General features: G+C 29.6%; 1 protein-coding gene and 1 long non-coding RNA gene across 3 annotated transcripts in view; both read left to right on the plus strand.

The window, feature by feature from the left end:
- LOC140674398 (uncharacterized) overlaps window positions 1-25,703 on the plus strand; it is a 51,369-nt gene that overhangs the window by 4,530 nt on the left and 21,136 nt on the right. The gene's annotated exons all lie outside the window — the stretch shown is intronic.
- Window positions 9,914-25,184, plus strand: LOC140674390 (uncharacterized). 2 transcript variants are annotated; one of them, XM_072907889.1, is made up of 4 exons: window positions 9,914-10,626; window positions 12,071-12,142; window positions 18,068-19,226; window positions 22,577-25,184. In XM_072907889.1, the coding sequence occupies exons 1-3, from the start codon at window positions 10,519-10,521 to the stop codon at window positions 18,359-18,361; spliced, it is 474 nt and encodes a 157-aa protein (XP_072763990.1). In that variant the 5' UTR covers window positions 9,914-10,518; the 3' UTR covers window positions 18,362-19,226; window positions 22,577-25,184. The 2 variants fall into 2 exon arrangements, with proteins under 2 accessions (XP_072763990.1, XP_072763999.1); XM_072907898.1 differs by lacking the exon at window positions 12,071-12,142 and having other exon boundaries at window positions 9,929-10,626.

The following is a 25,703-nucleotide window of genomic DNA, read 5'->3' on the forward strand; positions in this document are numbered from 1 at the left end:
GCTCTTTTGCGCGCTTCTGGTTCTACGAAATTGTATTCCAATGTTTCCAGTTTGTCATGTTTGTCTTTTGCTCTCATATACAATATTATTTTTCTTTGCTGTTAGTTTTACTAGACAAATTGTTATTATTAATCTATAATTCCATCGTATTCTTTCCATGCTACATAAAACCATACAACTTTTGTATGAAACATTTTTTTCTAAACTTATGTGATATTGAGGTATTATGGAGACAATGAGACTATATATTATATGAAAATATGACTTTGAATTTCTTTGTATATTATATTATATGGTCTATGGTTTTCTCGAGGGCCAATTCAGACCTATTCAGATACGAATCGACCTCTGAAAGAGAAATTAGCGACGGATTCTGGATCGAACATTCTTAACTATTCTCTATAGAGAAAGATTGATCAGCGTTTTTTGATGACACGAAAACTATTGTAACAATAAATATTAGAAGTTCTGCGTGAATATCCTATATATCTTTGCTGCACGGAATGAATAGTACGATAAAGTTCTGTCATTGTCAGCGGTTTGAATCATCGGGTTTCATCTGGTATGTTGGGTGCTAATGTCATTAAAATTATGTTCTTCTTATTTTGTCCTATAATTTTGTACGGTTTTTTATAGATATTTTCTACACGGTTTACGTTATCGTTTACCATATTTAGAATTATTTATTGGTTATTATTGGTTATTATGGCAGATTATTATTAATTTGCGATTTCTTTAATTATTTATGCTGAAGAGGGCTCAAAAAAGGAGCCAAAACGTTCGTCTTTCCGTCTGTATTATTATTGATTTATATTGTTATAAACGATTTTATATATAATCAACATTTTATTAATTAATTTAGTTCCTATCTAATTATCTTGTTATTTATACGATATATTTTGCTCTCTATGGACCAGTTACGTTATTGTTAGTTTATTCTTCAAGAGAGCTTTTTTCCATTTACTTATTATTTTTTCGTTATTCGATTTTCTAATTGTTGTTCTTGTGGGATGTTAGAGATTCGCGATTGTCAAATAGCTAACGGGAGCGATTGTGCTTTGATTACCCTAAAGTAGGAATAATTATTGTGGAAGAGGAAGGTAATATTACAAAAAAAATAATATCATATTATTGATATATAATTACCTATGCATATATTTTTGTTAATATGGTTAATTTGACAATTATCATATGTATATTTATCTTTGTGGTTTAGTCTAAGGTAATCATTTCTGTGTCGGGTGAATACCTAGACACTAGCGTGTTACGGCAATAGCAAACTGTCGTAACACGGAATTTGATAGTTTCTATTTTAATGAGACTGGGTCGTCTCGCGATTCTTGTTGTAACACATCGTTTTATGATTTCAATTTTGACGAGGCTAGATCGCCCCGGGATGTAAGCTAGCGTTCTACCGGCTCGGGATAATCAATGAAATGTCTTTCGTCTCAAGTCAGCTACAGGATCCTTGGTGGATGACGAAGCGTTGAGGAAGTTCGGCTCTTGAGGTCTTGAGTTCAGCAATCGAACTCTTGGGCGAATTCTTCGTAGTATTGACAGTTTGGTGGTAGATGATATAAGATACCGGAATACATAGAATGGGTTTTCTTGCTCTTTCAAAAGCTTATGTACTTACATTTTAATGGTAAAGTCTTCAGAAGAGCTATTTTATTGTTGTTACGTCCAGTTTAGACTCATAGGAAGGAAGAGTCAATGTTTGTTTGCGTGGTCAATATATTTGTCGACGTCATCGAATTCTTCGCCACATTGACACACATGCTTTGTACTTGATGTCTTTATTGACTCGGGAATTTTATTTTTATTGTTAGATGCTAAAAAATAGTTTTTTTATTTATACCATTTTAAATAAATTGTATATTATATCTTATATATATATATATATATAAATTTATACTACAATATTGTAATATGTTTACAATAAATAAATATATATATATATATATATATATATATATATATATATATATATATATATATATTAATTTTATTTTTTGATATTTTAATTCTTTTTATAACACAGATTTTTATTTATATTTTATTTTCCAAACAGTATAAACGTAAGAAATGTTTTTTGTTTTAATTTTGATAGCTTTTTGCTGTTATTATAAATCCGAAACATCCTTAAAACATGTAAGCATGTAAAACACATAATAATAAAGAAAAAAAAGCAATTTTTACCAATCTATAAAACATTGGCTCTTGTGGTGAATATATTCGCAGACATTACTGAATTCTTTGCCACAGTGACAAACTTGTTTAGTGGATTCCGTTATTTCCGTTAACTAAATTCTAGTAAACATAATTAAGTATGAATGTATGTATGTATGTGTGATTTTGATGAGATTACTTACTAAAATAATTCAAAGGTCATTAGTCAGAAATTTGGAAAAAGGAAATATTAAATTGATTTCTGACTGGAAATTTACAATAATAAATTAAGGATGATTTAAAGGAAAATGAATAAAGGAATACTATAATTCTAAGAATACAATAGTTGAAGGAAGGAACTTTTTCCAAAGGGCTTGGATGGGAACAGCGGGTGGAAAACGATGCCCAGGAAAAAACTAAGGGATAATTGTATGGGAAGGACTGATCGAAAGAATTTTAAGGAATTCTTGGTGATCTACAGGACCAGGACCTATTCGAAAAACACCTTCAGGAATTAAGTCTTTAATTCTATGAAATTGAGATAGGAAATAATTTAAAAGGTTTTCTTTAGATATTTTTTTTGATTTAAAATTTGATTGAGGGAAAAAATTGGATTGGTGGGTTTCAAAATCTAAAGCTTGATCTTCAAATTCTTCTTCTAAATCAAGGAATTCTTTGCAAGAATTATTTGATTCACTATCAGTTTGGGATGAACTTTGGGAATGAGGAGAAGAAGGAGCTGAATCTTCTAAAATTATAACTAAAGGAGTAGAAGAAGGAGACCTAACAGAAGATTGTGAAGGAAAAGAAGGATAGGATGGTCTAAATGAAGATTCTGACGAACAATCAGAAAGAAAATGGGGAAAAGGTGTTTGGGAAGAAGATTCAGAATTTATTAAAGGAGAGAGAGAAGGTGAGGATGGTGGGGAATTAGTTTGAGATAAATTTGAAGGAGGGGAAATTTGTATGTGTTTGTGTATTAAATCTTTTAATCTAGTTAACTTAACTTGTGATAAATATTTTATTAAATTCATATTATTATTATTTACAATCAGGATCTTCGGCCGCCCTCGCCAAGACCTTTCTCGCCCATTTATTTTCGATATCTGTTTCTTTTAGCCTTTTTTTTGGCAGGTTTTGACTTGGACTCCGTACTTGCTGGATTGATTATTCACTTTTTAAAATCGGGGATGATCTTCCTTGAAAATTTATTAAAAATCTTCGGTTAGATTAAATCACCACTTTCACAGCGGTAAAAGCAACCTAATCTTTTTTCTCAACTGTGGTTTCAGAATAAATTTCTTTTAAACTTTCTTTTTCTTCAGTTCTTTTTATTTTTGATTTTTTATTTCTAAACTTTTGTTGAGCTTTCTTCTTTGGGTGCATTTTTATTTCCGGTATTGTTATATCATTTGGTAGGTATATAATTTTAAATCATGGAGCAATAATCTACATCAGAAATTACAACACTTGAGAATTCGATATTTGCATAAAAAATTAACTTTATTTCCCTGATTCCCTGATTTATTTGGCATATTTGCTTAAAGATTTGTTTTTTAGGTAAATTCTCATTAATCTTATTAAAAATAGATTCAAGATAAAATGTCAAGAAAAACAATCTCAAAAATTTTCTTACATGGTCTACATTAACACTTGTAAAACTTGCTACTTCAATTATCTTACAATTCTAGTACTGCTCACAACTAAGCGCGGTAGAAGAAATAATAGCCCAGAGGCAATTGTTAGTGCAGTCTTTAATGCTTTTTGCAAAATCCCATTTGCGTTGCCTGTATATTCTGGAATTTTGATTTTCCCAGAGTTATTTTGATTTTAGCAAAGTTATTCTGATCTTAACATTTAAAGAAATTTTTATTCTTAAAATATATTGTATGGATTATTTATCATTTTGAACATGACATGTTAACCTTATCGATAGTAAATTTTACTGTTTTTATTTGTCGAGTGTGTTGTGCCTCGAAGTGAGGCACGGAATTTGTCGGGATCGTTCGCCTGGAAGTCGGAGATTGCGGGCCGTGGCCAGATTAATTTAGTCACAGCGATAGTTTTTTACTGAACTTTTACTTTATTAAACTCTCAAAACGTAGCTCGTTGTCGAGTTTTCTCTTACATTTCACTGATATCGTTTGGCGGTTCTCCGCACGGTTTTACTATATTCGCGACTGATCAACTATTCGCCTGCTCGCTGCAATTATTATAATTTCGAGTTCGGTATTACGACTGCCCAATGCAGTTATTATCAATTCACTTTCTGTGTTACGACTGCCCGTTACAGTCCTTATTAATTCATTTCTGTATTACGATTGCCTGTTGCTTAATTACAGTGGGGGGTTTTATTACCTCCGAATTGCACGTCTTTCGGAGGGGATTCCTTAGCAACATGACCAAATATGGTCAGGTTGCTATCCGAGTCCTAGTGCAGGCGAGGAAGTTCAAAGTCAAAATTTCTCGCTTGCACTTTTTGCAATTCAGCAATACCTTTCCGGTATGTCTCCGAGAGCGCTTTCCGGTCTTGCGTTCGCGCTCGGTCTTGGGCGCGCGTGGCTCGCTGTGTCAGCTGTCGCGGTGCATACCTGATGCACTTTTATTACTACGTTAAAGAAATTTATTTTAACACTGGACATAAGATATACAATAAAAAGACAAAATGATATGAAATATGAAATGTGTTCTATTTATATGGTGTAAGAAAAAGTTGAAGTAAATATAAGGGAAACAATGAGACATTTTAATTCGATTTTACGTCATCGTCAGCGATGAAACGCTAAGAGACGAACTCTGGATCGAACATTCTTAACTATTTTCTATAGAGAAAAATTGATTAACGTGTAATTTTTCTCATTGGAGACTGGACTTTTGAAAGAAACTTTTCTTTGATGACTTAAAGATGCATTATGTTTTTGTAAGTTATTTCTTCTGCACAACGAAATTTGGTACACATTACAGTGTTACGTTCAGACTCGGGCAGGATAAATTAGAAGGAAGAGCGTAACAGCTCTTGAAACCGTACGGATCCGGATGTAGGTTTCGAGTCAAACAAATTATCAGGTCCAAAAACAAGTCAACGATAATGAATATCGTTATTATTTGGTATTTCGGACATTCGTTCGAAAAGTTCTTTTTGGTAAAGGAAATTAATCCTTATTACACGGGATAAGACTAAGTGCGATCTTTCAACTGATAGAGGGGTTAGAAGTCGGAAGAAAATTGAGTTTTCAATGTTACATAAATTTATTCATAATTTTGAATTTTATTCATAATTGTGTTTGTCTGTTTTAATCGCGGGTGTTACATTAGTGCGGAGGACGTCAATCAGAATAGAGAAGGGAGGGAGACTCTACTATTAAATTTTAAATTCTGATTGGAAGTTTACAATATTTTTTAAAATAAAAAGAGGAGTGCAAAATAAAGAAGTGTGTAAGTGTGTTAAGGAGTGGATTTAAATTTATTGGAAATGTTATCCGTGTTTAGTGGGAAGTACGCTTTGTCTGGCCGACGTTTTTGATACGCTCGAATCCTATGCCTGTCGCCATAAAAATGCTACGAAAAAATGCTTCCTCGCAACAGATAACGGAATTCTTGCGAGAAGCCAAACTTATGAGCAACTTTCGCCATATAAATGTTCTAAGATTGTTGGGAATTTGTATGGACGCGGATTTACCGTGGCTCATATTAGAATTAATGGAAACTGAGTTACTCGTGAAAAATCGCGAGTTGAATTTACCTTTAGAATATCTTAGCTAGAGCTTTGGAAAATCTATTGTGGCCGTTCGAGAGGGTGAGCCAAAAAGTAAAAGCATTACGTTGTATCGATTAAACTGCAGCATTCTGAAATATTAAAATTAAATACATATCTCAAACTTTCATTATATATAAAAAATAATACATTTTGTAATTAATAAAATTGTCTTTTTATGATAATTATGTCATCTCTTACTCTCTTGTAAAAAATATAATAAGGAAAAATAAATTAAGCTATTAAAACAAAATAATAATTTTGTGTTTTGTATATGTTGTGATGATAGGGAGACCACAACACAAAATGTTGAAATAGGTATTTTAAAATTTGAAGTAATCAGAAAATAATTTTATAAACAGAAAATAATTTTATGATTAGTCTAGATGCTTACAAAAAAATTCATTGAATCATCAATCATAACATTTCATTGCTGTAAAAAAAATGATTTTTTTATAAATATGGAATCAGAGAATAATATAAGAATGATGAATTAATGAGGTTTTAATATGTTGTAGTCTAGATCAAAATAGGAGACACATTTTTTTATACGTGCCCATACGGCCGTTAAGGGGGTGAAGTATACTCTCTTGAAAAAAATTGATTTTTTATTTCTGAACGAATACCTACCGTCGAAACGATAAGAGATATAAAAAAAAGTTTCAAACAAAAGTTTTACGGTTCGGAAATAATATCGATATCGTTCCACGAATGTAACAATATATATATAAAAAGAATATTATTATATTCTTATATAAAAAAGGCGTGTTACCGATTTTATTATTTATATTTTACTGTAACATATAATAATTATTAATTTATTATTAAAAGTTGGAAGATTTATTCAATTTTTTATCTATTCTAAAAAATTATATTTTGCAAAATATATTTATATTTTACGTTTTTATCGATTTACTTGTCTGCCAAATATATAAATAAAACTATAACAGTCAGTACTATAATAAATATGATACAATAGGTAATGATGTTATTTGTTTCATTGGTTGTTATGATATTTTGTACGTTGTCCATTATTGAGATACAATATGTTGGTAACTCTAAACAAACAATTATACAATTTTATAAATATATAACTGATTTTATTAGAATATTTAAGACAAAAAGAAGTTATTATATTTATGTACAAAAGATCTTTACAAGAGATTATGTACAAGAATCTCTACAAGAGATTCAGAACATGATGAAAATTTTCATCTGGTCGGATAAATTGGAAGTAGTCCGTTTTATTGTCTATTTGAAGCACAAAGTCGAAATTTCTAATACATAAAATTAAAAATACATTAATTTTTTTAATTGAAAATTATATACATATCTAGTAGATGTTTACGGGACGTTTCATGGACATCTAATGGAGGTTTCGAATCTCCATGGTAGACGTCTAGTGAACATCCATTAGAGGTTTTTGTTCCGTGTGGGAACATCAATAAGATTCAGACGAATAGACCAATTGATATTTTATTCTCTTTTTATGTTAAACTCATTATGTTAATTAGATATTATTTCACATACTTATTAAGGTCGATCAGAGAACAGAATTTGATTAGTTTTCAGAAAACAATTAATCTTTATTTGTATCATAATAATTAAAAATTCTCTTTGTTAAAATTAATTACTGTCAATTCTTTTAATTATTCATTTATTGCCGAAAACTTGAAGAGAAAAACATTAACTTTATCAAAAGAATATAGAGAAATATTTCAATCGTGACCTTATAAAGCATCGATAGTGCTGCGTTCTCTCCTCTATTAATGATTTGCGTGTTGCCTGTTCCAAACCTCATATATATATATGTGTGTGTGTGTGTGACGTAACAATATAATAAAATTCTTTTTTTGATTGTATTTTGAAATATTGCAAATTATTAAAAATATTATAAATTAAAATTTACAATGCATAAATATTGCATTATCACATAAGAAAATTGAATTGAATACATCTTATATGTTTTTATCAACGATCGATAGCGCGAATCTTATTGACAAGTGATAAAGTCATCGACATATGATAATACTTTACTGGATAATAATTTTTCCTATGTGACTTTCTTTCAGATTATTATTTATATTATTATTATATTATATATTATATATTAGTAATATTTTCTAATAAGAAAATTTGTTATTAATCACATATATATAAAATGTTTTAGAATGAATATTTTTAGTGTACAAGAATACTTCTACAATGATTAATTTGTTAGTGAACGCTTGTCGAAAATTTCATATTTATTAAATTGAGATTTAATTTTGTCAACAGTTTAATGAGATGCAAATCAACTAATGTATGTATAATTGTATGATAATATTGTTGTTAATTTATATGCATGTTATATAAAACATGTTTTATTTATAACAATAATACAATTCTTCTGATTCGTTTCCACTCAAGGTCAATCTTAAATGAATTCGTGCATTTTCATCGGAAATGCGTCGGATCAAAAAGATCATGCCGATTGATAATAATGAATTTTTTTAAAAAAGTTTAATTCTTTTTAATCTTTATTTTACATCCATTTTTGTCTTGATAGATTATATCTAAATATTTTGTGAGCTATGTTTAATAATACAGTGTTGATATATAGTATTACATAAACTGTATATGTTTACGTCGTGAGTGCTGCAAAAAATAATGATCCTCTTTCTGTTTATATATAAGTAAAAAATTATTTTTAATTTATCTCAATTTTTGTTGTGTTGTACTTTATTATTTGTGCGTGCATACATATTTAGATTTGAAACATTTATATTTAAAAATTTAATTTTATAAGGTATAATTTTAAACCTAATTTCAAATGTATATAGGTTTAAAAAAAATGTGTCTTGTTATATAAATGTTAATGAATTAAATTACAATTCATCACATATAATAAATATTTCGCTTTTCTTTATTATTAATTATTAATATTTAATTTATATTTTGTCTTCGTTCTAAAATGTTCACTTCATATTGTATAATTTTGTTAATCATGCTAGTTGTTTTATCTATACTTTTCACTAAATTACGTCAAACTAATTTTCACACAATTTAGTTTCAATATTTAAAGATATTGATTGTTATATATTTTTATTGCAGGTTTTCCATCGATTTCTGTTTTTAAATCTTCTTATAGACAACTTACTTTAAAATAATAACAAACGTTTTTCTTTCCTTTTTATTGCTATTTACATTTTTCGAATTATCATCTGTTTATCGTTTTTATTTCTTATCGCAATAATGTAGAATTTTGTGTATATGTGTTGTGTATGTATATGCGCATGTGCGCGGATACATAAACAACAATTTGACACATTCAGAACCTCTTCCTTAACATAAGTAAAATTTAGAGAGCTTGTTTACAACTATGTTTAACATCAAAAATTAAAACTTCGAATATTACGCTTTAAGAATATCATCATAGCTTAATAAATAGTCTATTTTTATTTTCTTTATCATTTCTAAGTAAAATATAAGACCAACAAAATCAACATTTATAAATGTTCATTTATAAAAATTGAATTAAAAATCCTATAGTATTTTTAATTCAATTTTAAAATAGAATAGACAATTTATATATATATTTTCACAAATTTACTTGAGTAAGAAATTTTGTATTTAATGTTAAAAATTAAGAAGTAGCGAATATTATGCGGCAAATATGTTGCTTAAAGAATTTAATTTCCGAAATCATTAAGAAAAATTTGTTACTAATGCTTGGCGCAAATTCAGAGTGTCGGTAATCATTATATATCGACTTTTCGTATATATCGACGTCGGGAATTCAGATCCTCGGACATTTAATGAATCTACCTGCGTCGCACTCCAGCACGCCTACGCGAGATAATAGTGCGCGCCGCCAAAAATTCAATCCGACACGTCACGCCGTTGTGTGTATCAACATTGAAAAATCAATGGTAACCCGTGACGTAGGTGTCCCGCCTCAATGACGGCCAATGAGTGCGCGCGCCTATCCCCTCCATTCGTTTGCTAGAACGTTGCTTATTCACACGCAGACCGGCGTACTCATTCTGCAGCGAACTGCCGCATCGAACGGACGTGGGTTCTGAATAGTTGTCAAAAAAGACGACAAGACGTAATTTAAAAAAAAAACATATCGAGCAAATATAACAAGGCGGACGCATCGCGACGTGTATGCAGTTTTCCAGCCGACATTAGCCGGACATCAGTTGTCATCGAGCGATTGTCGTAGCAGATCGACGGATCGAACGATACGTCAACATCGAGGCGCCAGCGCAAGCGAAACGATATCGATTTTTTTGATGGATCGACGTGATTGACGTGATTGCGAATCAGAATTTGCGACGAGCTAAATCGTAACGAGAATACGCGGAGAAAATCGTCGACAGAAGTATCGATATTGAAAAATAGTGTGAAGAGATTATCTCTTTTTTAAAACGCCGAGATATCGCGTGCGTGTGAACTTTCTAGAACCGCAGGAACGACAGAGAGAACAAGCGAAAGAGAAAGACGAGAAGGGAACTCCAGCCGACGACGTGCGAGACAGAGACAGGGATAGTGAGCGTGAAGAGTCGACGAAAGGAGGGACAGAGTAGAGTGTACGCACACCGGCGGACGAGATGGCGTTTATGATGCCCGTGGTGAAAAACGAATGGGACATTTACAAGACTAATCGCAGCCGGCGCTCGTCCGAGTGTTCGAATCCGCAGGCCTGTCGTAGCAGAAAGGTAAGTCTCTGATATAAAAAGATGACGTTTATTACGTATGTACTGTGGAACAGTGTTTTTACAACTTGATTAACACAATCTCCTCTTGATTGGTATCAAGTTGATGGACTCAAATTAAAAACATATACATATATGTATTTACAAAATTTATTTTCTTTATGTTTTTATTTAAAATAAAAAATAAAATTTTATAAATTAAAATGTATAACTATAAATAATATAGCAAGTAAAAGTCTGTTGGAAATATAAATATAGATAAATATATATATATATATATATATATTAATTTTTATACATATATACATATGTACATATATTAATTAGTTTATATATGTTTGTAAAAATTATTTGTAGAACACTATTGTTTTGTAAATTAGTTAAAAACACTGTTCCAAAGTAAGTATAGTAGTTGCTTTTTGCAAACTTTAAATGAAAACATATAGCACACATAATAGTATATTTATGATGGTATTTAAGAGAATAAATACGAAAAAAAAGAGAAAGAGAAAAAAATATATAATATATATTATCAATGTTGATATATTATATACATATATTATATACATATATAATAAAAAAAATAAAAAGAGAGATACATTAATAAAAAGGAAAAAGGAAGGTAAGAGGAAAGGAAAGAGAAAGGCAAATTTGTATAGGCTGTGCAGAATTTTTTTATAATGATGGTGATGTTTGTAAGAATTTAATTTTTTCATTTATATCATACGATCCATTGCATAGCGTAGGGATATTAAGTCACAAAAAATGGAATGTTTACAATAATTTTTATACGCAATTTTTTGATATACAAATTTTAAACATACTTTTGTGGGGCAAATTTTAATTTAAAAAATAATATATATAATATAGTAATTTTGAATATAAAGTATAGAGAAACTATTTATATTGACAGCGTGATTAATTTCTAGTGACGTAATCTTCTTTCTTTGTTGTTAAATATTTCATTATTTATTAAGCTATTTATTAAGAATAACAAAGGAGAACAAACTTTTAGTTTACAAAGATATACAACAAAAACTGTTTCAAATGTCAGTCTGTATGCATCAGCCTAAGATGCGATTGCAAGAATCGGTGACTTTTAACAATGCTGGCGCCGGCTGGCTTGATGCGTCATTCGTGCATTGTATCGCGTGTATTAAGTATTAGTGCGAAAACATTAAAATTTATGCCAGTATGAAAAATAATGTCTTCTTATATATCTAAAGAAAATCGTGTTTGTGCGTATTTTGCCGAACGCGTACTTTACGCATCGTTTTATTATAGATCGACGAGTTGACAGATTGACGAAAGAATACAAGTATATATATTGTGTGCGAAATTTCTGATTCATGATCGTCAATCGAAATCATTACTTTGCTCAAGATCGTGAAATGATGAGAAGATGAAAATCGAGGAAGAGTGCACTGCATACGAAATTTTTTCGCAGGTATGGCGAACTAGCAGGCACAACCGTGCAAAGTGCGGCACATCTGATCACCCTTCCGTCTCGATCCTTATGGTAATCGGTCAGCCTAACTTTGCGCGATTTTCCAACTTATATCAGGTGTTTATTTTGAAAACGGAGTCTTGTTACTTTAATTATTAAAAATAAATAGGATTATTAATTGAAAGATACACGAGAAAATTGCTTTAACAAGAATTTAAAAATTTGTCCTTCTTCAAAATAGACGCCTCAACTTTCATAGCTCCAAAAAAAAAGATATCAGCATCTATGCTTACAAGTTTCTAAAATGTTATTTTTATAGTTGTAATATACGTGTTATTGACTTTTAAAATTAATATTATCAATTTTTAAAAATATCTTATATATTACAGTAAAAGAGAGAGAGAGAGAGAGAGAGAGAGAGAGAGAGAGAGAGAGAGAGAGAGAGAGAGAGAGAGAGAGAGAGACAAATAATAATTTTAAAAAATGTGAAAACATGTTATTGTTCTGTTTATACAAATCGACGATTGATTTCTTTGGAGTTATGAGAGTTATATAACTCTTGTGTGATTAAAGGTTTAAACTTTATTGTTTTTTATTGTCTAATAATTGTTTAATTGTTCTGTTTCTTTCTGAAAACATTTTTTTGGTATGTTGTGTATATTCTTCAATATGACTGTGTACACATATAACTCCTTGTTACAAAAGGAAAAATTCTTTGCTATTTCAATGTACTGTTTAAATATTTTGCTGGATATATAAGTCTGTCTTATAAAAATGAGAAAATGAACAGTAATCATGTAACTTTATTTAAATACGAGATTTTTTTACAAAGTTAAGAATTATTAATAACTAATATAATTGTTTTTTATCATTATTAATTATTAAAATAATTAATTATTAAAATATAAATTATAATTATATTATTTCGATTTATTAAATTGTTATTATAAAAAATTTAAATTTTGTCATATATTGAGGTTTTATTAAATATTTAAACTTTTGCAGAAAATAGAAATCAAATTATTATTAATGGCATATATATATATATATGGAGTTTTCTCTTGTAGTATGAGTTCAGATTTGTTTTAACTTTTTTTGCTGCCTTTTTGTGATGTGTATGTTTTTCATGAACTTTTAATGACAGTTCTTATAATTCTTTGTGTTATAACGCTGTTTTTAGTAAAAAAAAAATTCTTTTCCATATCAATATTGTCAACAAGACGATAATTTGATGTGTAAAAATTTTTGATTACATAATATCTCAAATTAAAATTTTATTTATTTGAAACTCATTCAAATTTAAATATATTTGAAAAATAAGATTTTGTTATCTATTTTGCAAGAAGTTTTACAAGAGGTTGCGTTTATGATCTTTTTAATATTAATATATATTAAATTAAATTATTGTCATGAATTTTGCATTAATTTCCAATTAAGTGTAAAAAATTTTGTTGGAAGGAAATGACTTGTGATATATTTGATACATGTCACAGAAGAATTTAATAGGTTTTCTTTTCAAATTATAAAGACAAGATATAATATTTTTTCTATTTAGCAAGGTATATTGTTTTTTGTTTTGCAAACGCTTGCAAATGAAAAATAATTTAAAAAATTAGATTTTCACGAAATCATTGCCATAAAAGATTGTCTCACCACACTTAAACCGGTTTTCTTAAGACGTCATTAAACGCCCGATAAAACTGTGTTTGCAGACACTAAATAAGCATAGTCAATGACGGATGACGATCGGAACCACGTGTCTTACGGAAATATATGCTGGTCACGAGTTTATTTTTATCGCGACGTAAGCAGTTATGCGCATAACGCCCAATTGCAGTGGTACGCGGCACTTATCGCAATCATAAATGTTATTGCAAATTATATTGTCGATGACATTGCGACCGTCGATCTTCATTTATCATTAACGTGTGACTTAAAGAATTAATGATATAATAACAATAATAAAAAACAATTATATTAGTTAATAAAAGCAATATATAATAATATTTATAATACGCTTATTGATATATAAAATGTTCAGATCAAAGTATATATATATTTTGGGCTAAACATTTTATATATCAATTATTGTATTATAAAAATTATTATTACATATTTTTATATTTTAATTATTACACACACACATACATATATATATATATATATATATATATAATAGTGATATGTTATAATAACATTATCACATTATTTTCACATCGTATTGTTATAATAAAAAAAATCCTTATGTACAATAAATATTTTATTGTAATATTTTACTTTTATTTGAATATCTCATACATTTGTTCTGAAATAAAAATTTCATAGGATAAAGTACAATTCATTGAATATAAGAAATTTAATAGATGTAATAATGATAGGTATGAAGATTATTACAAATTTTATAAATTATGTTTTTAGACAGTTTTAAACTGATTTTATTTGTGATATAAATTTAATACAGAATGTATATTGCAAAAATTGAAGGTTGCAATACTTATTTTCAAAAGCGGAAGGGAAAAAGATTTCATTAAATTATTTGCAACAAAAACTATCATTGAAGGTCTAGAACATCCTGTACACAAGGTTCTTTACATCTGTGACATGATATTGCGTAAGCTTGGTTGTCGATTTCGCAATGTATGTATCGTGCGGTGAACTCTCGTACGGATTCTCCTTCTTCGTTAAAACACTTTGTTATCTATTATTTCATTTATTCTATAATCGCACTTAATCCAATTAAATACCATCTATTATTCTAATCTTACTATTTAATTTTTTGAATTTCGATAATGCTGATCTAATAAATTATTTGTATTTTTTTTTAACTATTCTTTATTTCTATATATGTGTAACTTATTTTATATGTATAACTTTTATATAATAAATATATTATTTAACATTTTCAAATAATATAAATAATACAAATAATATATGTAATTAATTTTTCATTTAACTTATAATTTGTAGTAAAAATTATTGTGAGAGATGAGGATTGTCTGAAATAAGCTTTTTTAAATAAACTCTTAAATATTTGCATATATGTATATATATATATTTTAATACTTTTGATAAATTTTCCATAATTTATAAAAAGATTATAATGATAACAAAAATGTGTTGTTACACAATGTAATGCGCTAACACATCGCATAATGCAATGCAGATCGTAATGCATCAGATATATTTTTCTTTTTTTCATTTTTAATAAAAATATCTTAAATTCTACCATCTACATATTTTCTCATGAATTACATTCAAATTAATTTCAGAAACTGGTAATATTAATAGCAAAATAATAACTAATATAGTTTTAATAATTTTAATAATAATAATATATTTAATTACATAAGGTTAACTACTATTGATCAAAAATCGAAGTGTGAAAATGTCACATTTGGATTTTCTAAATTATTTATGTAGCTAGTTAGTTTTGCAAATAATTATATTTAAATGTTATTTTAGTTTGTATAGAATGCGTTCGAAGTTATAGTATGTAATCGAAAAAAGGTTTCTCATATGAAAATAAATCGAGATTATGGATTATTTCAGTTTAAAAGAACATAAATAATGTTATTCATTTTTTAAGCTTCAAAGTTATATGAAAATTTATTTTACATTTTCGATTTATTTAAAAAAAATATCTTCTTACCGGTTATATCATGATTACGCGACACATGCTACATATTTTGAAATATTTATTATTGATCATTTTTAAGAGAGAATTGTGTATGCAAGATATTAACTATTAATAACGGAAATAAAATTAGAATATTTATTCATACGGTTGACATAAAACTCAGTATATCAATGAACTTTGAACAAATAAACAAGCAAACAGGTTTTAAATGTCTGTTCCTGAACTTGCATGACGATGGCACTATCAATAATCGATCGTGAACGATATTCCTATTTTCAATACTTCTATTATTATCTCATGTAACGCTTCAATAAGAGGCTCTTTATAAATACGAGCGTTTCTATCGAGGATAGATGAAATTAAATGAGAAACATTTGTAGGCAATATAAACACCGTTTGTACATGTATCAGTTTATGCGTCGCGTTTCGTTTGAGATGTGTATATTATGTAAATAGTTACATAATACATATGTCTTATATCATATAGATGATGGCGAAATAAAAATTCCTGTAAATTTACTTGAAATTACAAGCAGAGGCAAAATAGGGCAATAAATATTATATCTACCAAAAAATATATTTATTAAGAATTTCAAATAACAATATTCTAGCAAAATAATCTTTATATTTTTATTCAAGCTTTACTGAAGCTTTAAAAATTTCTAAATTAAAAATTAAAATATATATTTATTAATAGTAAGAAAGGACACACTATTAATAACATATAATTAATCAGTTTTCTAAATATACGGTTAAAAGTATAAAATTTTGTAGCAAAATTAAATAAAGAATTTTTTAGAAATATGTATTTAATCTTACATCAGAATGTAAAGATATCAATATATATATATATATATATTTTTTTTTTTGTTTTATATTTTATCACAAGTTATGAATAAAATAAATAAAAAAACTGTGGTTTAATTAAATAATTTTTGATATTAAAATTTTAAATTGCTTGATGTAAATTGCTTAATAAATTGATAGTGATAGATCTGTTTGAGATTGTGTAGTCATTGTGTGTTATGTCATCATAACATGATCGTATATTTGTAAAAGGAAGGAAGTATTAGAGAGGGAGAGAGAAAGAGATAAAAACAGATGTAGTCTAATCGGCTACCTACTAATTTCTATTATGATGACAATACGAGCACGTGTTTATAGGTTTGATGTATGCGTGGAAAAGTACGCATGCATCATGGATGACATTTTTTTTATTTTTATGGTACCCGATGCTGACAATGAATAATGCAGAATGAATCAGTTCATGGTGAGAGCAAACGCAAATTTATTAATCAATTAGCCAGATGATATTAAATTTGAGGAGACTTGTACGAAGAAATGAGAAACACGTGTTTTTTCACAAATTAATTACACAATTAAACTGCCATTATAGATTCATGACTGGAGTTCTTTCGTTTTCTTTAATTTTAACTTGTATATATTTGAATAATAAATACAATTTATATAGACTTTTAAATTATTATATAAATATATAATTAAATTTTTCATATATTAAATTAATTATTTCATATAGGAAGATATGGAAAGATTAAAAAATGCCTTTGAAGACTCGGTTTGACTGCCAGTTTGAAAGCAAATTGGCAGTCGATTGTCACGTCTTGACCGAGAGGTATTATTGCAACGTATAGTATATAACTGCTGATTGGAAAAATTTCGCCTTGTTATTCGCGCGTGTCAAAGTATAATAATTTCCCAAACGTAATTCATGATAGGATCTTTCCATTTCTGCATTTTATCAAGAAAGTGACTTTAAAGATGCGCGAAATCGATTGTTTTAGCAAGGATGATTATGCTTTGTCGTTATTTCGTGATGAATATTAAATGAAATTTGGATGAAAGCTGATAGATTCGAAAGCCATATCACGCGATTAAAGACTGCAGTTATAAAGCAATAATGATGATGGAATGACAAAAAGTTTTTTAACAAAGATTTATTATGGTTCATTGCAATTCACTGTGTGTGTTGCACATTGATAAATAATGCCTCTTGAAAACTAACAATAATACAATTATTAAACTATAATATAATGATTTTAGGATTTAATGATACATCATGTACACATTAAGTAAATTTAATTTTTTTTTTAAATAACTATTATTTTTTTTCTCTTTCTCTCAAGTTATATATATATATTTTTTTTAAATAATTTATTTTTTTAACTTTCTCTCAAGTTATATATATACATATGTAGAGAAGTATTGATTAATAAAACTTTTAATTAACGCATTGATTAGTAAGAATGAGTCAATTGATGATAATATTTTTATGGGAAAATTTTGTCCAAGGAAATTTTTCCTTGTGTTTTTAACCGGAATGTCCCTTTTCTGTTTCGCAGGTATCCGAATGTTCCAAGTCTGAGGGTCCGTCGTTGTCGACTTCTCCTGGCTCTGATTTCCTGACCTCGCCGGCGCATCGTTCTGTGCCGTTGACTTCGCGTCATTTTTCAAGGACGTCTTCGAGAGCGTCTCAGAGTTCTCTACAGAGTCCAAGCAAAAGCACGAGCACGTCACCACCAAAAACTGGCAGTTCGAGCTCCCTCAACAAGTTTCATAATCGATTGGTCGACAAGTTGAAGCGTTCATTGAGGAAGGCAGAGGACTGCGCGGAGGATCAGCGAAATCTATCGTGAAACAGTCAAGGGGTTTTGGGCCGGCCACCCGTATCCGGCTCGAAACCAATCGAGATCCGACGCACTTCGGCACCCGCTACCACATCTGAGGTGAGTAGCAACGTGGCGGCACGCTCGTGTCCGGATCCACCTTCAGCTTGGTAGAGAAGAAAGAACACAAGAAAGGAGAGAAAGAGCGAAAGATGATGATAGAGAGCGATATCAGCAAAAGTATATGCATTAGAGAGGAAGAGATCGAAAGAAACAGGAGAAATGCGTGTCGAGAATGGAAAAATCAACGAAGTAAAAGGAAGGAAAACGAAGAGCGAAGAAATCAACTTTCGCCCGTCTCACGTTTAGCTCGAGTATGTTCGAAAGTGAGCGCATACGAGTTTATTAACCAGCACAAGCAAGAAGGAAAAAGGATAGATTGATTCTCGAGTCATTATTTTCGGCCGGTTGGATGTTGGTAGTTGATCGTATCAAAGATCCTTATGGGTCAAGAGATACCTCGATTGAGCGATCGAACACACACGATCGGAGGAGCCTCGACAAACACTTGAGATAATGAAAAGAGATGGTGATTACAATGCTTTTAATTAACATCTAGATCGCGCGATCACCTCCGATACATATGGAGTGAAGAAAATCGATAAACTACCAAAAAAATTAAGATCTGATCCTATAGTTCTCCTGAATAAAAACCCGAGAATCTGACGGTGAAAGAAAAGACATGATAGAAGAAGGTACGAACCCTGAAGATTCGTAGAGTCAGATCAATGAATAAAACATTCGATTGAATCTTTCGCGACAGAGGTTTCGGAGATGAAGATCATCAGCACTTGAAGGATAATCGTTGGAGCAGCGACAACGTGGAAGAAATGAGGTATATAACAAACATGTCTATTGAAATTATGTATCGAGATTGCGCGTCGCGAATATTTGATTGAATGTTGCAGGCTCGTGGTCAGTCAGTTACAAAATAGTTACTTGTGTTGTCAGACCTAATAGCTAAGTTCCTTCATTGCGCACGAGATTGTGCGCATAGCGCGTTCTATATGTTGTTCTCTTCCTAACATAAAAGAATTAAAATCGAAGAAAGAAAGATATTTAGCGGACGCGAAGAAATTTCCGGTTTCCACAGAGAAGATTGGTTGGTTGACGTCATACGATTTATTTATAAAAAATAATATCTAATTGTAAGAGATATTGTAAAGATATCCAAAAGATACTTTAATCTTCTGAAGAAGTATATGAAAATCATTTTTTTAAACATTCTTTTAAATATTCTTATCTTTCAAAGATCTTTTAGTTATTTGTTGAGAACAACCGATGCGTTTCTTATTTCTTCGCCAAATTACTTCATGTTAATCGTGGAAGCAGAACGTAAATCTCCATTCTTAATATGCAATTAGTTTTCTCGCAACCTAGATTGAAATATTCTATCAGTACATCATTTAAAACCGTTTAAGAATAGAAGCTCGTATTCTCATCACGCTAAATATGGCTCCGTCTAATTGTGAGTACATTATTTATTTACTTAATACGGAGAGCGGTTTTTCACGGCATATAATGAGGGCAGAGTCGATGTTGAATGCACGATGAGAATACGGGTCAAAATGTAAAGAGAGAGAAAAATAGTACCTACCGTAAAAGACTCGTGATTTCTTATTTTTATCGTGATATCAAACTAAGAACAATAGTAAGGATCGCCTGTTGTTTGAATTGGGAATCGAGTTTACGTGCCGGAAAGAGCAGTTTCTCGCCTTTTCAGGATATTGGGCCGTGCAGGAAAAAGAACTGTACATATATATATATATATATATATATATATATATATATATATATATATATATATATATATATATATGCATGTGTTGCGTGAGTTGGTTTAAAGACACGAATAAAAAAACGTGCACACACGTACTCTTCAAATCACATCACGTACGAATAAAGCCTAAGAGAAGCGCTTATTTTCACATGTATCCCGCGCTATTCGTCGTAAAATTAGTTGTACTCAGTATTTGCATAAATATATTCATCCTGTATGGATTATTTTTCTTCTATATCAAAAAAATCTCCGCCGGAAGTCGCGCCGAAATGAGTATGAATTGCAACGCACAGCGTGTTTTACGGAGGATAACTAATTCATCAAATAATATGCATCAACATATAAATTGACGTTTAATAAAAAAAAAAAAAAAAAAACAAGTTTATCTAATACAACATTCATTTTATGAAAAGACTTAAAAATCGCAAATTTAGAAATGTGTAAAACTGAAAATAGCTTGAGATGTCGAATGATTAAACGATATTTTAAACTTTTTCATAGATATTTTTTTAAAGAGTAACATTAATTATCCGCGATTCTTTTTTAAAAAAAATTAAAAAACAATTTGCAATTGGTGGATCGTTTTATTAAATAGTATTGTTAATTGCTCTCCACTTTGTAGCATACGATAATAGCGCTAATGTACGCAGCAGAGTCTATGTATGGAAGCATGACAGATACATCCGGTACCATTAAAGCACTCTGCGATATACACGCATTGCGTTGCACGCGAAAGGCGCGATATCTTTGCGGAGATTTCCTTAGATCGCGGCGCTCGCGCGAGAGAGAGATATAGAAATTAAATGAATCGCATTTGTCACACATCATCGAAGATGTAACAACGTTTTTCTCGAGGTGTACCTCGTGCACGAGTTATTTGTATTTGTTATTTCGCTCTATAAGCGCTTGTTAATTTTTTCATGTAATATATATACATATAGTGTATTATTTCGTTATAAAAAATCGAGTCGGGCAGAAAAAAAAATAAGAGAGGAGGACGTGTGTCCTTGCATTGTGAGGATTACACATGTGCAAAGGACGTCGAGTGTTACGAGGAACGCTATTTCTGTCATGAAAATTTTCTCTTTTTTGTATTGATTAATTAAATAGATAAAATATTTTGGTTAAATATACAATCCAAGTTTCTAATTTGCAGAAATAATTAGATGGCGCTTTCTAAAATCACATAATTCACCATGATATGAAAAAGAAATAAATGTTTACTTGAGTGCACTTTAATGATGAGCACTTGATATTTTTTCTATTATACTAGAATAAAACCATTAAAACAGATCATATCAGTAATAATTAATAATAATAATTATTTTCAGATAAAAATTAAATTGTTAAATTTTCAAACGAATAAAACAAACGACAACTTCAAAACATTTTTAATTTAAGAATACAAGTAATATTATAAGAAATGCAAAATTAAAAAAAAATACATAAAGTGCAAAAATCTTATACTTTCAGCAATAATAATGCTGAAACGAAATTTGAACATTTAGATTTTAAATAAATTTCAAGTATAGTAAGTAAACGATTTTTCTAATAATTAGATGATAGAACTATGCTCATTCTTACAACACTCGACTCTTGGCATTTGTTTACAGTTGTTTTGATTTACGACAAAAGATATATTTAGCGCGCTTTCTTTCTATCGGTTGCGTATATCGGAGATTACGAACTGGGAGCAATTAAGTGATGCCGCATGTAATTCTGTGATACCGTATAAACTATAAGGTAGAATTACTCTGCAACGATTAACGGATTAGAGGGGAGACGATTATGGTGAGATATTATAGTTAGGACGAGATTCGTACGAACGCTTCGATTTTTCGTCGATCGCAGACACGCGTTATTTGAAAAACGAAATGACAAATTTCTTCTTGATTGGGCTGAATAACAGGAGAGAGCTTCAGCATGAAAAAGCTCCAGTAATTTTTCTCTTTGAAAAGAGAACAACGCTGCTTTCGGAACTTTTCGAGAAAGACGATGAAATTCTGGCGCACGAGCATTTGAAGTCGTTTACGTCCGTCTTAACGTGTACATAATATTAAGACTCTGAAGAAGAAGATACTCCGAAAGCGTTTATCGATTATTTCGAAAGGAAACAGTACAACGAAAGCTATATTTATTTTCGATTAAAATAGCAAAGTTTTTGGAAACGTAAGTTATTCGATGAAAGCCGTTTTAATATAATTCAATATCTATTATAAGAAATAAAATATTTCTTTTTTTTTACACACTCAAAAAGTTTGTGATATAATTCATGAATTAACATACATCGATTTGCGCTTTCGGATTCACATCAGATTTAAGAGAAAGCTTAGTTGGTAGGTATTGCGCGGAAAATTTTGAAAATTTAAGTAGCTCAAAATTTGCATTTCTCTCTTCGGGTACAGATGGCAGGGAGACGAAGATGAAGAAAGGAGAAAGAAAACGAGACAGAAAAACCACAAGAAAGAAAGACAGGATTGTTTGCGAACAACGTTAACGTATGATAAAACAGATTCGGAAATCATAATATATTGAGATGCGTACCGGATAATTTCCAAAAATTGCCGCTTTATGTAAGACTGCTTTAGTGAAACAAAAAAAGAACAGAAACAAAAAGTATAAATATAAATATATCGATATAAGACGATTTAGGGCGCCGTGGTGCTGAACGGAACATTGGGACACGCGATGTTCGATGGGCTCGTATTAAATTTAATCGCAGTATAATATTTCAGACATATATAATAATTTTTTACATGAAATATTATATCTGTCTAGAGTTTTCATAATTTTACGCATTTTTACAACCAGTTAAAAGTTATTATTTTTAGTTTTTAGATTGAACGTCTTTTGATATTTGGATTTTTATAAATTTAATAATTAATTAAATTAATTGGTTGTGCATCTAAAAGATATACAAACTAATATAGATTTGTATTCGTTTCTTTTCTCTCTATTCATATATTCAGTATCTTATTTCTTTCGTGAATTCACGCACTGGCATTAGTGCAAACTGGGCATCACGACCCAACTCGTGCGTGCGTTCCAAGGTTTCGCCAGTTGATTCGTACTGATTAGAAAAATGGTGTTATTAGAGTTTAGAAATTGTGACGAGATATAATAATACAATCTATTTATTACGGCGGCCTCGGACCGCGGAGTAAACGTGGATTGGGATTTTTCTTCAATAAGATTTCACATTAAATGTCTATTGCATTGCAATCTTTATCTTTTGATCTAGGAATATAAATACGTAGATAAAGAGAAATATTTCCGTGTGTTTAATATCGCGCAGTCTCTCGATCCACTTTCATTCTACGGTCGCAACGCGATTGCAAAGCTATATATACACGTGCAGATATATACGTATACATATATAATAAAAATATATATATATGTATGCAATATATACGCGTAATATGTATATGTACATATTATTTATTACGCGACGACTTGACTATTTTTTGTATTACTATTAAAATTTTATGGTTATTTGTTATACCTCACTCGGGACATTTTGAGCGGATTTTTAGCGCGTGTTTGAGGAGAAGCGCCAAGACTTTTGCAAATTTGTACAGTGAGAATAATTTTAAATCATATATGGAAATTATAACCTTTATTCTTATATAATAATTGTGCAATATATATGAATGAATGGAAGAAGATTATTAATTCATTTTATCGTCATTTTTATCGTCAATGCGATAGCAAAAATTTAGATAATTTAGATTTCAATTTGTTTTTAAAATATTTCATCACCAAACGATTAATCTAGGATCTGTGAAAAAATTTATCTTGCAAAAGTTTTGTACTTGTTGGACGAAGCCCAACATCGTCGTCGATTGCTCAAGTACTTTCTCCTCATTCACGATGATTGAATATCACTGCCAAAAGCCCAAGATTATATGTAATAAAGTAACAAAAAAAAAATAAGTAGCGTATTGGCGTGACCCGATCGAACCCCGCATTTTACGCGCTCGGTCGCGCCGTTTCATCTGTTCTGTCTTTTATTCACATACATTGTTTCTCCAGTTTACATAAACATATTTATTTTTCGACGGATAGCGACTTACGTTGTTGGAAGAATCCATACCGTTCGCTTTTTTTTTTCGTGAGATTTTAGCGCCGATGACGATACTAATTCTCGCCAGTGATTAATTATAAACTTTTAAAAAATTTATATTTTCTCCGAGTTTCTCTTTGCGATATGTAGAAAAAAAGATAAAATAAGATGAACAGTACAAAAAGAAACCTTTTAAACATGAATTAACTTTTAGGAAGCCATAGTTCTGACGTTTCTTTAAAAAAATAAAAATGTCAAAAAAAATCTTTATGCAATAAGCTTTTATAAATGCTTATATAATAGAATACAGAATAATAGCGATGGACACCGCAATGCTTGACTTATGTACTTTTATAAATATATTTACATAAACCGATCATAAATTAAACTTGATTTAATAATCATATTGATATAAATCTTATTTTATTGATTTTTTTACTATTAACGCTATATCAAGAAAGTTTTTTGTAGAATATTTATTCCTATGTTTATATCTGATATTATGCTGATGCTTACAATTATTCTGTTTGTTATATACGATATGATTATATATACAATTTGCATTTTTAATGTGATTCACTTCTAGTAGAGGAAGTGTCAGCATAAATCGAAATTCAGTCTCAATGACGAAGGCAAGTTACCGTATCGTCGTCGAGATCGCTAATTATCAGAGAATTTCGTAGTCAGCGAGAGATGCGAGCGAAAGCGAAACGGTGGGCGCACATTCCATGTGTAACGATTATACATACGTGTATAAAATAATCATCTGTTAGAGTTGATAGGGAATTCATACAAACACGTACACACGGGCGTGCGAGATATTATACTGGAAGATTATAAATGAATAATATATCTGAAGTTTTCAAAGCTTACATAATAGACTTCGGTTAATCATTATTATGTATCGTGATTTTTATGTCATGTTCAATAAATGAGTTTTAAACTGCTTATATTTGTCTATCTTTTGTTCCCAAAACTACTTCCGTAATTATGTACAATATGTACGTTTACAGCTATTGAAATATGTAGATATGTACATACATCCTATATACAAAAATATATTTATGATATTATACTGAAAAAATAAAAGAATGAATAAAGATATTTCGAAATATGCTCATATAAGAGGAAACTAGAATATTATTTGCAAATCTCAAAATTTTTAATAAAAGTTATATTTTATGGTATAGATTTATATCTTATATTTTTAATTATATAATTTCTATTTGTCTAACATGATCTAAAATAAATGATATATGTTTTAAGTAAGATAGAAAAAAAAATTTTATATCAATAATGTATAAAATAAAAGAAAAGGGCTTAAAATAAAAGAAAACGAAAAAGTTAAATAATATAGTATAATTTTTACAAAAAAAGAGTTTAATTGATTAAGGAAGTTAATTAGTTACTTTACGGAAGCAGTAAGAATGAAATGCTCATGCTTAGAGACATGTAAACTTTTTGTTTTA

Source organism: Anoplolepis gracilipes, chromosome 2 (genome assembly GCF_047496725.1).
Source record: "Anoplolepis gracilipes chromosome 2, ASM4749672v1, whole genome shotgun sequence".
NCBI lineage: Eukaryota > Metazoa > Arthropoda > Insecta > Hymenoptera > Formicidae > Anoplolepis > Anoplolepis gracilipes.

Excerpts from the sequence above, each read along its gene's own strand:
- LOC140674390 (XM_072907889.1), top strand. The coding sequence starts at position 10,519 with ATGGCGTTTATGATGCCCGTGGTGAAAAACGAATGGGACATTTACAAG. Across the intron at positions 10,627-12,070 it reads AGGCCTGTCGTAGCAGAAAG|GTATGGCGAACTAGCAGGCA; the intron begins GTAAGTCTCTGA and ends ATTTTTTCGCAG. Across the intron at positions 12,143-18,067 it reads CTTCCGTCTCGATCCTTATG|GTATCCGAATGTTCCAAGTC; the intron begins GTAATCGGTCAG and ends TCTGTTTCGCAG.